The sequence below is a fragment of the Anticarsia gemmatalis genome, chromosome 12 (genome assembly GCF_050436995.1).
Source record: "Anticarsia gemmatalis isolate Benzon Research Colony breed Stoneville strain chromosome 12, ilAntGemm2 primary, whole genome shotgun sequence".
NCBI classification, from domain to species: Eukaryota; Metazoa; Arthropoda; class Insecta; order Lepidoptera; family Erebidae; genus Anticarsia; species Anticarsia gemmatalis.
The window spans coordinates 10,343,680-10,359,359 of NC_134756.1; the positions used below are offsets into that span (position 1 = coordinate 10,343,680).

Here is a 15,680-nt window from a genome sequence, read left to right on the forward strand (position 1 = left end):
TTTAGAATATACTACGTACTGAAATAGGCTAGAACAGTTAATAAAAGGCTTAATCAATTTTTACCAAATAAGCGCAGAATCGATATTTAAAAAAATTAAAGTGCCTGTTATATTGCTTAACTTAAATAAATTGCTTAACAAATAATAATATTGCTTTTGAATAAGATGTGTTAAGATGTGGTAGCTCTATAAAAGTATGTTTATAGTTAAGTTGTTTACGAATAAAACACAACAATATACGAAACAAAATATTTACTTCAAACCACAAATTATAATCTAATCGAAATACTGAATTTATAATCACAATTATGAATCCCATACCAGCTTTATGTCGGCTTCTTACTAAACAAGATGTTAATAACATTACACATGACATTCCCTTGATTAGAGAGGACGTTGACCTTTAACAAGAACTCGCCGTAGAAGAAGGTACTGCCGAAAAACTGATTAGCTATGGCTGTTAGGTTTACTTGGAAGTATAATTCACACTGAAAACAAACAAAGAATGTTAGATGAAGAATTTATTGTAGAAGCGTGTTTTTATAGTTCATTCTTTGAAACTTGAAAGTCGTAATAACAGAGTATATATTAGGTCGGGGAAAAAGTCTTTTCGCATTAAAGTATGTATGAACTTGTAATAAAATATTTTCTCTACACAAAAAAGCTTGATATTTGGGTACATCACGAGCTCACTGAAAGAAACATAATAAACCGTGTACTCATTTGTGAATCTTGAAGCCAAAGAGATTTTATTACAAGTTCATACATACTATAATGCGAAAAGACTTTTTCCCCGACCTAATAGTAGTGTTGAAGCGCTTAAAGTTAAAAAAAAATTTTGGTATCTACTACAATTTGAATATATTATCAAAGAATAACATAAATATCTTTTTTACAGTTTAATCCAGTGTACCACTTATGGGCAAAATTTATTGAATGGACTTTAAATTCTAAACACTATTGCTTGCTGGATATCTCTGTCATTTATCTTGAAGTAGATTCAAACTATTCCATATGGGTCGTTTCTGTCGCCACCGACTATCTTGCGGCACCCATTTGGTCATCAAAATGGGTATGTGCTATTTGCACCCAATACCAACATTAATCTTTTTTTTTTTAATTTTTAGTACATAATTCGTTCCTCGTTGGAGACACCTTCGTCCAGCAGTGGGACAGTCACGGGTAAAAAAAATAATTAGAGAGTCGAAAAGTTAAGACTGGCCACTATGTAGTTGCGCATAAAACAAAAAAAAGTATTCAAACATTCTAGAATAACTTTCAAATATTTAAAAATAAAACTTTTGCTTCATACTCGAAGCGAGTCCTAAGGGAAAGCATTAGGGGTTAATGACACAAACCTTTTTGACGATACAGTTGTTTTGCAACGGCAAATAGTTCGCCATTGCGCTAGCAATCGCGAAGTGCTGACACGGTTTATCCACTTTGTAATTCCACAGCGTTGTTTTGTGAATACCGTTGATGTGGCATACTTGGATTTTCACCTAAAACACATTATTGCATTTGTTGCGAGGACTTTAATTGCTTTTGGAACAGTTTTATGACGTTGGGACTAATTTTATGCATAAATCCCTTCGTAACGTTTACGGTACATTGTTCTTCTTAATAAAAAAGAAGAAATTACATGGTTCAAGACAACTCTAATTCATCTATTTGAAGGTTTTGGTAGATATTGCAAAGAAAATGCACAACACATATCAACATTTTCCGAAAAACTGATGTTTTTTTTTTGTAAAAAGCTACTAGCTTGTACTAAAATTAGATGTGGTTAAATAAGTAAAGAAAATATCAAAGTAGCAGCTGATATATTTTTTCCGGGAACAATCTTGGAACCGTCCCCAAGGTGGCAAAACGATAGCTCGCTAATGAACAATTCCTAGAATAATATTTACCTCCACACTTTTACGCACATTTGCTGTAGTGCGATTACGAGCGACTCTTCAATACTCATGTAGATATTTCTTTTATGTTTAACATTTGATTTGAACCTAAAAAAACCTGTGTGCTAGGTTCATCAGGCATTTAGCCTGATGAACCTAGCACACAGGTTTTTTTAGGTATTAGATATTTCTTAGATATTTTTTAGATATTTCTTTTATGTTTAACATTTGATTTGAACCTAAAAACACCTGTGTGCTAGGTTCATCAGGCTAAATGCCTGATGAACCTAGCACACAGGTTTTTTTACGGTTGTCTTACCTTCAGTGGATATCAATGAACCGAGTACCGACCTTTGTAGGTGATAAATAAAGTTACGCAGAGCCAATTTAAATAATAATTGACTAGTAACATGTTTTGTTTCTTATTGCCTATAGGTATACCTACTTAATATTATAAATGCGAAAGTTTGTGAGTATATAATATGTATGTATGGATGCCTGTCACTCTTTCACGCAAATACTACTGATCGGGTTACGATAATATGTATGTAGATAGATATAAGTATTATTAAGTATGTAGAGAGCTGAAGACCCGGAATAACACATAGGCTACTTTTTATCCCGGAGTTTTAGAGTGATTTGACGAAGTCGCGGGCGGGCCCTAGTTGAATCTAATGGAAAAAAACTAACAAATATTTAAAGAAAACTTGTAAACTGTTTCAAAAACGACTTCTTACCTCAGCTATTCGAACAACAGAATGAAATGTAGTATTGTAGTAAACCATAGCGTGTGTTTCGTTGGCTACCAGTTCGGATATCATAGTCGTAAGGTTCACTGCTTTAGGGCCTTGACATGTTTCGTACTTCTTCCAGGTAATTACGTAGGGACCCTAGAAAATGAAAAAATATATTGGAATACGGCAATTAGCGCGAACACGCATTTTACCTCAAAAACGGCATTTTAAGGTAAAATGCGAGTTCGCGTTAATCGCCGTATTCTATTATACATTAAAAATGCAACGCGAGAGTTTGAAAGTTATATATGAAAAAGTAATCAATATTTGTTTCGTCGACTATAAAAATAAATTCTTTCGGTTCACCGGTTGAGCCGTTAAACCATACCGAAGAAAAAATGTTACAATTATAATAATAGTGTAGATTCAAAATAATACCAGTTAAAGCTCCTGTAGTTTGGTTGATAAAAGAAACTATTTTTGTCTGTCAAAACTTTATTTGGACACGGAAAACTACTTGCGTTGACTTCCACGAAGGACTTATTGTATGAAGAATGATAAATTATCAAATACTTTTAATGGGCCATTTTATGTACTTTCGTTCATTTTAAACGAACGACAAAACAAATTATAATAATCATTATATTTGTAGGTCACCAGAGATCAATTTACATATAATTAATTATTTCTAGAATAATTGTACTTATTATATTTTATTATTTACAACACAGTCGAAACGATATTTTAAACCAATAAAAACTGTATTGAGTCCATATTTTTATTTCTTTATACAGTCTGCTAATTATAATAATAAAAAAGGAAGTTTCGACGCGGTTATTTTGAAATTAAAAAGAAAACAATTACTTACATAATTATTTGCATTTTTTGCAAAGGAAAACTCAGCGCAGATGCCGACACGCGAGGCTAAAATTATAACAAGGATTCTTAAAATCAACATTATACACAGGTTTACCGATACCAAGTATGTTAAATATGAATTTCATACAACAATATTTTGTTCCTTAATGTTTTTATAATGGACCTGTAATGGTTATTTAATATAAATTTTTGAATGAGCCGCACCAATTTATTTACCGGCTTCCGAATTACATTTCATGAATTATTTAATGATTGAGATTTGTTGAATGATTATTTATTATTTTGATTGTGTTGACGTTTTAATGGGTGTAATGGTTTTATTATTAGGTACACTAATATACTCACTGTTATTTATTCTATTCTATAATGCAGGCATTGTCTGAAAAAGCAAGTCATAAAGGGTTAGTTGATGGAAGATGGGCTAAGGGCAATGCCCCAGTAAATTGTTTAGGTTTTATTGAAAAGGTGATAAACAGTAGTGTAGGTACACACTTGCCATGGTTTATTATGTCAATCATCCTTTGTGAGAGATCAAGAAAGAAGAAAAAGTATCTAATCTAACTTATTGGGAAATAAGCAAGCTTATCATTTTGCAAATGGTATAACTCGTGGTCACTTTGACGAGCGTATGAACGTGCTTTGATTAAAACAATAAGAAGGGAAATCTTTTGAGGCGTAGCATTCGAGACACTCATGCCCGGTTTCTGACTTCATTTATAGGTAGTTTATCTAGTCAATAGCGTTTTTTTATATGAGTTTAAACGCTATTGAATAGATAAACTACCGCTAAATATACCTCAGAAACCGGTTGTCAGTCGCTCGAGCGCACTGAGCTTTTAGACCGAAGGTTGCCAGACGATGGAGTAATGTATGGTTGCCGATGCAGTTTAGATGATAATTGGCTAGCCGTAATAACATGAGTATTAACTTCAAAACTTGGGGATGCAACATACTCGTACTATTATTGAAATGTTTGAGTAACTTCGAATAAAGTTAGAAATAAATGTTTAGCTTCTTACACTATTTAGTAAGCTTCGTACACCTTAGCCTAAGAGGTCTACAATCAAACCAATAACTCAAATCCAAACAGTTCAAAACGCAATACATGTTCGTGCATTACTGCCGACCATCCATAACTGATTCAGATTAGAACTAATTGCATAGCCATGATGTACGGCTGGCAGATACCGGTGTACTGGGACCTTGCGTGATGTACTAATTAGGACTGTTAGGTATTGTCTTTAGTGTTTAGAAGATACTCTTGTACCTTATTAGCTGATTAAAAAATATTATTTTTCTGTTTAAGGCAGTTATAATTTTTCGTGTTACTTTCTGGCTTTCAGGTTAATTTGCTTTCTATGCTAGCCAGTTACAGTATTTGAGATTGTTTTATAATCTAGGTAATGAGAGTCATAAATCTTCTATACTAATATTAGAAAGCTGAAGAGTTTGTTTGTTTGTTTGAACGCGCTAATCTCAGGAACTACTGGTCCAATTTGAAAAATTCTTTCAGTGTTAGATAGCCTATTTATTGAGGAAGGCTATAGGCTATATATCACGTGTGTCACGCTAAGACCAATAAGAGCAGAGTACCAGTGAAAAATATTACAAAAACGGGGAAAATTATGACGCTCTTATTTGACGCAAGCGAAGTTGCGCGGGTCAGCTAGTTCGATAATATAAATGAATATAAACCTACTTGGACAACTTATACGTAGTTATATGATTTCAAACTAAGCAGAGCTTTTGCCAGGGTCTATTTTTAGTTGGATAAGGGAACAAAATGTATATTTTCAGGCTGTTTTAGGTCATCTATTGACTTTAGTATGTTTCATAGTTTAATGCTATTACTCTAAGTCAACATAACATGACATCATTGATGATTGCCTCTACAACTAATTAAGTATGTTTAAAAACTTTTTAGTGACCATCTTACTGGCGTCATAAAGATTTCAGTATGCTACAGTATAATCGGCAAATCACTAGTTTCTGCGGATTTATACACGGTATTATGTAAACTTAAATTAGCTAGGCTAAATTTGTTATTTCGAAGAGGGCATTTCACTTTACAAAGACACGACACTTGTGGCTTTTACGAAATTGCATAATCAATACATAAAATTAGAAGGATATATGACAAAGCTTTATATAGAAAAGCTATTAATAACTTTATTATCCAAAATTACAGCACTATTAATGACCGCACACCACTGAACCAGAATGAATTAATGTTAGACAATTGAAACGTACAATTTGAAACTCAATTGTATTAAATTTAAATACAATTAGTGGGAATGCTCACTTATTTTGGACCACAAAAACAAATTATGGTGCGGTTTTGACGGCCAATTCTTGTGGCCAGTTTATTGTTTAATTACTTAATGGCGTTTAATGTTTACACTGTCGTCGAATATCTTATTATTGGCCTAGCGAACTCTTGCAATACGTTATGTAAGCTCTGTACCTAAACAGAACATATCTAAAGAACTGATCTGCGAACTGTAGCTCGATTTTATACTACTATCGACTACCGACAACCGACTTGTCTTCGAGAAATTTTGAATTAAAATCTGATCAGCGCCTCTGACGGGCCTCGTAGGAATTATTTTTGCAATACATTTTAAATTTCAAACTTTCGATACTCGACAATACCGACTGTACAGAATTGCGCTACTGATCACTAGTAGTTAGTAGCTTTGCCACGGTCATTTGAGAAATGGTTTCTTGGCTTTGTAAGGCACGTTAAATGACGTCCTCAGTTATTATCAATTAAGATAATGGTCGTTTAGTAATGTCATAGGTCTTCCGGCGATATAACACTGAGATGACCGCTTATTTAAAAAGGAGATCATTGTTTTTAATGTACAAATAACTGGTTTGAAATGTGTCATAAGTGAAGTATGGTGTGTCGAATGTACAAGTATTATTTGACCTATTCTTAAATTTTGATTAATCTAATATTTTTTTATAAATGATGGAGCAGGTGATCCTCTTTTGGTCACCAGCTAAGCGACAATCGATTTATCAGTCACAGTTCAATTTAAAACAAATCGATTTAATTTACCTTCGTAGAGTTTATGAATTCCGAATGATTAATAATCGATATTTCTAGGACATCACGTACAAATTCCATATTGTTCGGCCACCCTAATCTACTTATTGCAACTAAATCAATGCATCACAAATTAGTTTATAACCATTATAATAACAGATCAGCATCTTCGTATCGCTGATTGAATCGTGCGTATCAATATAATTATTAATTAACATCATCTAACTGATTGCTTGTACAATAGATATGCAGCTGTCTGTAATCTGATTAACTCTATCGATATGTTAGGTTGATGATACTGTACCTCGATTCTCTACTACTATCGACTACCGACAACCGAACTGTCATCGAGAAATTTTGATCAGCACCTCTGACGGGTGTCGTAGGAAACATTTTGGCAGTACATTCTAAATGTCAAAATTACGATAGCTAGCCGGTTGTCGGTAGTCGGTAGTCGATAGTAGTAGAGAATCGAGGTACTGTACGTCATTTTCGAAAGAATATTGTCAGCCTATAGCAGAACCACTACAGAAACAAGATCACTCAACAAATATACACTCTCAAGTCACTTAACTACGTTACGTACATTACTTTCGGCTGCAGTCTTTTCTGATAAAAGTTTTTGAGGTTCATTCGATCGGAGTGTTTTTCAATATTATCATTATGTTTTTTATTTAGATATTAATATTCGGTATACTCAGCAGATAAATAATTAAACTATCTTAAGGTTGGTCACAGGTCCTCTAAGAGAGATATTATAGAAAATTCACCACACAACAATTTTGGAATGACATACTTTCAAGAACTGTTTGTTTGTTCCTTTGTCTGTATAGCGAAATATTGAGTCCGTTATTTGTGTTCAAAATCAAAATCAATATCAATCATAATTTTAGGCTTTTATTCATCATATTTCCAAAAAAGGGAATTTTCCTAGACACGTTTTCATCAAGCGTTAACTATACTTAAGTCCAAGGAAAGTCTGAAAAGCTTTTGAGACGTTTTCAGGTTTTCGTTTAAAACTGCTGGTGAATTTAAGAGAGCAAAATAGAAAAACTGGCCAGGTGCGAGTTGGCTGGATATTTAATTCTAGTACTGTTGTTAAAGTGGTAACAGAAATACATCATGTGTAAAAATTTTAAGTGCCTGCCTAAGAAACAAACCCTAAATATGGCAAAAATAAAACTTTTTTTCTGCCTTTTGTATTTCAGATTTAAGTGCAAACAGCCTTATAACATTTGTATTAAATAATGAGTTGTTTAAAGAGAAATAGTCGTTCTGTATAAATTTTGATAAAATTGTTGAAAATTAAAGTTATTTTATTTTTATACTTTATTCACACGCTATTCTTTCTGACCACCTATTCGGGCTGAGCCAATTTAATTTTATTTGAAAACATAACTTTTATGTCGAAGTCTTTATGCTACTTTAAGATGTAGATTAATTCATGAATTTTCGTTCATATTTATTTGGTAAGTGTATATTTTCTATCCTTTGTATACTTTAGTCATAATTTTCGTCATATTAAAGACCCAAGTTAAACCTAGTTAAAACTATAACCCTAAACTTCCATAACTTTAGTTTTAAAGCGCTACTGATAATAATCTTGGTTTATAAATAAAAACACTGCAGGCTCTTTTCTCTACAAAATTCATTATAAAAGTCCACTGCGTGCGACTTACAATAATCTTCTTGTCCAATCTAGGTGATAATACTTAAACTAAGTACTTCTTAATCTTTAAATTCTTTTACTAGCAAGATTCAAAGTAAAATTTCTTGAAAATGAAGAATATTTTAGATCATAAACACCGTTTTGATGTGAAACTCCTTTAAAACTGTAGCTTTGAGTGACAAGCTATTTATTAAAGTAAAGGCAATATTATGCCTTGACTAAGCCGTTAATACACCTCATTTTATTAAAAAGCAAAAGACAATCGATCATGGAGTAACATCAAAATTTATCGAATCATTCTAGATAAGCGACTGCTAATTAATTAAAACGTTTAATTAATGATACAGCTAAAAGCATTGTACATAAATTATGAATGGGCCGACTTGTGCGATGCGTATTAGAGCGACCGCAGACATACCGATTGTGACCGGAACGGGTTTAGGGATTTCAATTACAATATTACGTTAACACCTAACACGATAGCGTTATTGTTGTATTGATTTTGTATTCAAATGTGGTTATTATTGGTGTTTATTTATGAATTGATTTGCCCGACAACGGAGTAATATTCAGTTGTGATATAAATAAATGGATGATGATAGAATTATCTATGTGCATTTTGGTATCGTGTTAGGAGCCAATCTGTTTATTATTATATTATTATTTATCTACTGCATGGAAAATGTGTTAAAACGTTAACATTATTTCTCAAATAAATATGACAATGGGCACAACCGCTTTTAAAACTTTTTTTGGTAAGAAATGGTACGATACTTGAAATAGAAATTGACCTGTTATTCCTATTAAAAAAAATAATTTGACTGTCATGAAACTTGGTCTGTCTCTTCCTCATGTCTGAACCACAGAACCACCACTTGTACACGGATAGTTTAAGAGCTGAGAAAGGATTAAGAATATTTTTTTATGTCGGCAATTCCATGCCAGTAAAAAGCCGTATAATTTTAGTCCACGCGGACAAAGTCGTGGTCAAGAGGTAGTACTATACAAATCTACACGGTCCTTTACATAGCATTCACACTTTGTGTTAAGAATCAAATATTTACGTTTTAAGTATAGTGGAATCATGCTCTTTGTGATCTCATATGTTCCGGGATCAACTGGATTCAACTTGTAATTAGTTGGGATGTCCACTGTACACGCGGAAAAGGATCCTCTGAAACTAGAAGTAGTGTGTTAATAGTTAATTCGTTCATTTTACTAATATGCTGGCTGTGCTCTATGAATTAGTAGGTGGATTTGTGTTTGTCATGGTAGATATGGTTGCTGAATATGCTTGATTATGAGGGGTTCTTAAATGAATATAAGGTACATACATGTCATATTATCACGCCTGTTACGCTAGAAAATATTGACAGAGGTATATGATATACACCCTCGTTTCTGAATTGATAAAATTATTTCCATGTATTAGGGGGCGAGCCTTTTGTCATTTACCGTACACTTTACCTAACAACTATTGAGAATTATGCAAATATAAACTAAAAAAGATTAATAGCACTTTGACTTTGATCAGCTATCGGTTACACTAGGGTGCCACAAGTTAGTTTACTATACAAACGAAAACCAAACACAGTTCAGTAGGTGGTAGGAACGTATTAGAGCTACACCCAAGTCCCTACAAAGGTCATCATGAAAATGAGTCAAGTTAAATGTGGGAAGCAAATGTTCGTTTATCAGTGTCGGCTATTAACCCGTGTTTGTCAATTGACTAATAACTCATGCGGGTTGATAAACTGTGTCCTTTCTGACCCACAAACATTGTCTTTGTGTATTTGTAAATTGTGTTTAGTACGGTTTAAGTTTCCTGACTCTTAAGGTTCTTATTTCAGTTTATTGCATGGACAGAATTATTGTATTTAAAGCTAAAATTTGTAATTAAAGATATAATTTCGCACGTAGACAGTTATGATAGACCAAAGCTAAGGTACCTTAGTCCCTTACAATGGACAGAATGGTAGCTTGTCGAACTGTCATTAACTCTTATTCTTGCAGATTTAGTTGCAATCTTTTTAACCAATAAAATCAGTAGAAAATCAATCATTTCATAATCACAATTAATACCGAAGATATCGCAATGTGTGTAATATTTTAATTTCGTGTTTAAATACAATTAAACAATAACTTAAAGATTATAAGGTCCAGCGTGAAAGATATTTTAGTAAACTTATAAAAAACGATTGTCACAATGCTCAGTCATATATTTGGTATCCGTGGCTGGTATCAAATATGAAGAAATATTGTCGCGCCTTGTCAACTCCCAATTGTGTAATAAACAAGTCTAGTAGGATATCCACTGGCGCTATAGGTCAATGACCTCTGTTATGCGTCAGTCAAATGTAGATGGGAATAATAGAGAGAAGAGTGGGATAAACTTAGGACCGAATATTGTTATTATTAGGAGTATTTTCGAAGAATATTTGTCAGTGGGCAGTGTATCTATTTATATGAATCACGGATCAATTGATCAGAAATTTTCCTTTGAAAGTTTTCTTCAATAGACTTACTGAAATAGACTTAAGTGAGTGGGACTGGCATTGCTATGTCTCCTGGTATTTTGTAGGATGATATCATCTTTTTGTGAACTTGTGTCGAGTCACAGCGAGATGAATTATGTCTTTTCTTTTCAGCTGTTTGTAGAGCAGATCGTAGGCTTAGAAGAAAAATACACGCAGTCTATAAGACATTTGTTTTTATTTACTTTTATTATTGCATGCCCTCAATAAATGTATTAAACAAATTTTTAGGCATGCAAGGTTTCCTCACGATGTTTTCCGTCACCGTTGGAGCATGTGATAATTATTTCCAATACACACATAACTTCGAAAAGTCATTGGTGTGTTGCCTCAGGCTCGAACCTTTGACAACTTAAGTGTGAGGTGTAAACTTATACCACTCGGCTATCACTGCTGAATGGTTAAGCTAATCATTCATTTACACAATTATTAGAATATAAACCTATATTATATAAACCTCTCGGTAGTTTGGAGTCCTGGTTTTGTTTTTATCACTCCAGCCAGTTTCAAATTGTGAAAAAGAGAAATTGATTAAAAGAGAATAGCTCGGATTAACTAGTCCAAACTCACTTCGCATTAATTTATAATTGGGTAAGTTCACATAAAATAGTAAAAACAATAGCAAAAGTTCAACCAAATCATCAACAAAGTTGAAAAGTCCACGGGTAACATATCCGTATACATAAAGACCCCATATAGAATATTGCGATGACAATATATGAATGTTGCCGAACAGTCGAAAGGAATTTCTAGTAATTAGATAAAACAAGTTAAAGGTCAATTAAACCTTTAATACAATTTTAAACGTAATAGCGAACTGCTGACGACACGAATTTTCTTTGAGCAGCACTTTCTTGGCACCCAACTAGCGAGGACGTTTTGAATTGTGCCTCGTTTAGACTAGACTATTTTGTGAGCTAGCCAGTTTCGCTCACCAGTAAACGATCTGTGGGTTAAGCAAACATTGCCGCGGTCCTTCCTCAGATAGATGACCGTATAAGTGGCATTTGGACAATGCGTCTCCGTGTTTCGGAGGGTGTGTAAAAGTCGTCCCGGTTGTCGTTAAATTAGATAACGGTCGTTAAACCACGTCAAATTCCTTCAGGCAGTTTAAACATTTTTGACACAAGGTTGAACTAATTATATATGATAAAAACAAGTTTATGAGTTCTCAAAAATCTACACAACGACTTAAAAGATTGACAGTCGTCAATAAGAGTGAGACGTGGATAAATGTTGAAATGAAATACAGATAGCAATATAATATAGATATATACATAATACACCATAATTAATTGTATTATTGTCCAATATTAATTAACTGGGTATTGCAATAATATATTTCATATTACATTATAATGTTTAGTGGACCATGCTTCGTTTAGACAATAGATGCGATTAGGTGGAAAGTGTCAATCTTAATATGGTCGGTTGAGTTAGTGTGACCCCTTTACTTGATTGAGTTGATGATATAATCAGGGTGTGTCAGATTGTTTTGTTATAATATAGATAGCGTTTTATAACTAAAAGGGTTGTATGGGGGTGAGTAGAAAATGCAGATTGCTTTATGTACATTTTTCTTATGTATTGGCGGAGCATATGTTGCAAGTTACTATTTTGAATAGTATCAAAAATACGGGTATGATGTACCGAATAATTAAACTTACGGTCGTATTGTTTGTGAAAATAATGCGGTATGAAGTATCCTGTCTTTCAACTTAATCGATTAATTAGTTTACAGCTCAGTACACTAACGGTACTGTCAATATTTTAGATAGAGAGATTCATTTACTTTCATATTTATGTAAAAGTATTATTTTTTATTTACCGTTCCATTGAGTACTTTAGTTGCACTGTCAGTACTGGCGCCAGTAACTATCTTTAACTAAACGAGTCATAAACAGTAAAGTTATCAGGTGCTACACAGCGGTGTCTTAATCTTTAACGAGTTTACTTCTGCCCATCTTTGAAACTTTTACTTCCCCGATTATTCTTCTAATTAGCCAACATTGGCCACGTTTAGTAGCACTCCGTTAGACACTACTTAGGTACTGAGATATTTTGAAGTTAGTTACCCGTTTTGTTCTTTAAAGTTTGGAAGGATAGTTTGGCGAAATGTTTTATCTCAACGTTTGGTAAGTGATATAACATGTTAAATCCTAAATTACGACTAATGCTACATAAAGCGACAGCAGTGTCAAAAATTCATCTGATAAGCTAGCACATAGTTATTTAGAAGTGGTGAAACCATGCCAAATCCTATTTTATGGAATACTAGCTGACCCGCGCAACTTCGTTTGCGTGTATCCCGCTACTTCGACAAATACAGTCAACGTACCACACATATTGGATACTAATTTTCAATTCACAATAACTTCTCTTTCCCTTAACCGCGTTTAAAATATTAAAATGTTTTTTGGTTTCTGTGACTCTTCTTTGATCGCCCCGCCCCCCCTATCAGTTTTTGGAAAAAATATTTAAGTAATGTACTGATTTTTTTTTGTCTTATATGTATGTATAGATCAAAGTCGTAGTACCTACTTTTTAATATTCCCGCCGCCGCCGCGGCCGGCCCGTACCGTGCCGCAATACTAATATCGTGATATCTCCTAAACTATATGTCTAAATAACACACTGTAAACTGCAAAAATAATCTAAATTAAATGCTCGTGATGATGAACTTACTTATTTTGATAAGGATATATGTATTATTGGTTATATCACCAGTTAAACATCACCCAACGAATTAAATGTTTTTTTAATACAGAAAAGTAGTTTTTGTGACTTAAATAAAAAAGCTGGATATATGTCATCCCGGACTTTTTTGTAGAACTAATAAAGACCAATGTTTTTGCTATACATTGTTCTTACTTGTATCCAACGGTATAAGCGGCGCACGCACAAATGCAATCTTCAATTAGATTTTTTTTCTGACTTCTTGGACATAAATCGCTATAACTCAGCTAATATAGTTTCAATGTATTTCAATTACATATAAAAACCTGTCGGAGAAAATACTCTTTCTATTAGTGAAAACCGCATCAAAATCCGTTGCGTAGTTTTAAAGTTTTATGCATACGAAGGGACTACAGACAAAATGGGCGACTTTGTTTTATACTATGTAGTGAAGTGACAAGAATTCCGTGTCCAGTAGTCCATCATAATAACCTTACACTTATTTATAAAAAAACATATTTGCTACCTGGAAACGGAATCGGATTTTTCGCATCATATAAATCAATTTACGATTTCGTACTATCACGAATTACAAAAGGCTCAGAAATTCAAACGAAGCTTGGAAATTAAAAAAATCATAGCTGAAATTTCGTGCGAAATTTCGTTTGCGTTGAGTTATAATAGACCTACTTTACGATTCTTAAGTGATTAATTATATGGCAAACTAAACATTTATAATATATTATATTTATTTTTACTAATTGACATTAATATCTCATAGTTACGTATATTCACGTCGCCAAACCGAAGCCACTAAATGGACTACAATTTACCAAACAGTGAAATGTTAGTCAACTCAGTACACATTGATTAAAGCTCTAATTAATGTTTCACATTACAATATGCATCAATACGGCCACCTGAAATTTTGATTTAAATTCAACTGCTATTAGACATTTTCATTTGGTTAATGTTTGGTACTTTGTTAAATTGAAATACGTAAAAACTGGTTTGAAACGTTTTTATGTACGGTCCTTTTCTAGTAAAATATTAAATTTGAAAATTTATTTGTGAATATTTACTTACCAATTTGATATGTTTGAACTTTTATTTTTCATTTATTTGTTGCTTAATAATTTTTGTATATACAAATCTCTAACAAAAAAACTGAGCATGATGTATCTAAGTATAATGATAAGCTGATGGGGATCAGCTTATCATTATCATCATCATCAAACAAAGCTATCTACCAACTGCTAGGTTTTGGGTTTCTACAAAACCATTTAACGGGCAAGTTTACGGAGTCAAAAGTCAAAAGTCGTAAGTAATGGTTCATACAATTATTGATTTACAGAAGTACATGTATGCATAGCAACACTTCAAAGCCATAAAAAAGCATCAGCTTCTTAAGGAAGTTCAATCACCTTTTGACGGCTGTCAATACAATTTCGATTCCATTAAAAAATCCGACATTCCGCCAGAAATAACTCGTTTCTACGAAGTCATACAAACATTTATCTAGTTTTACAAAGCATTCTAATAATAGTCTTAAGATAAACAAAATGATTATAATAGGAAGTGAAACAAATATCCTGATTCTATTTGAGGTTATACAAATTATATTAATAGCTGTAGAGTTGTTGATATTTGATACGCCAAACAAGAATTTGAATGAAATTCTGGGTAATTACAACCCTTGGTTTAAACAAGAGGATATTACGTTTTTAGATGGTACGAGACGATTTTACAAGTTTTACTCTACTGTTACAAGTTTTTGCCAAACATTTTACTAAATTGAAAAACGTCTCGTAACCGCGCGAGTATCCAAGATTCAATTCCTACACAAGACGGATAGATGTTTTGAACTGTTTATCCTTTTGTCCGTTGTTTACATGTTTTTCAAATTGCCCGTAATTTAATCTAAAACGCCGTGCTCTAGTTGTCAACTGAAATTCATAATACTCATACAGTACTGCGATTCTTTACCTCTATCGACTATCGACAACCGGCTAACCATCGAGACATGTTGTATTAAAATCCGATCAGTGCCTCTAACGGGTGTCGTACTATTTTGATACATTTTAAATGTCAATCTTTCGATACTTGACAGTACCGACTGTAGAGAATCGCGCTACAGATCGTATCGTACCCACTAAAGACTCATCACCACTAAACGCAAGTGGGACGGCGACATTCGTAATAAAAAGTAGCGAGCGTACACATATTTACGTCTCCAGA

General features: G+C 33.2%; 1 protein-coding gene across 1 annotated transcript; it reads right to left on the reverse strand.

The window, feature by feature from the left end:
- Window positions 1-326: 326 nt before the first annotated feature.
- LOC142977391 (uncharacterized) lies at window positions 327-4,010 on the reverse strand. Its single transcript, XM_076121270.1, has 5 exons — window positions 4,004-4,010; window positions 3,501-3,556; window positions 2,636-2,788; window positions 1,359-1,502; window positions 327-488 (listed from the first exon to the last, which is right to left on the reverse strand). Exons 1-5 carry the CDS (start codon window positions 4,008-4,010, stop codon window positions 327-329), a joined length of 522 nt encoding a protein of 173 aa, XP_075977385.1.
- Between the last annotated feature and the right edge of the window lie 11,670 nt (window positions 4,011-15,680).

Bases quoted from the DNA above. Each gene is read 5' to 3' on its own strand.
- LOC142977391 (XM_076121270.1), bottom strand. The intron at 2,789-3,500 runs GTAAGTAATTGT...TTCATTTTCTAG, and splicing joins CAAAAAATGCAAATAATTAT to GGTCCCTACGTAATTACCTG. The intron at 489-1,358 runs GTTTGTGTCATT...GTTTGTTTTCAG, and splicing joins ACAACTGTATCGTCAAAAAG to TGTGAATTATACTTCCAAGT.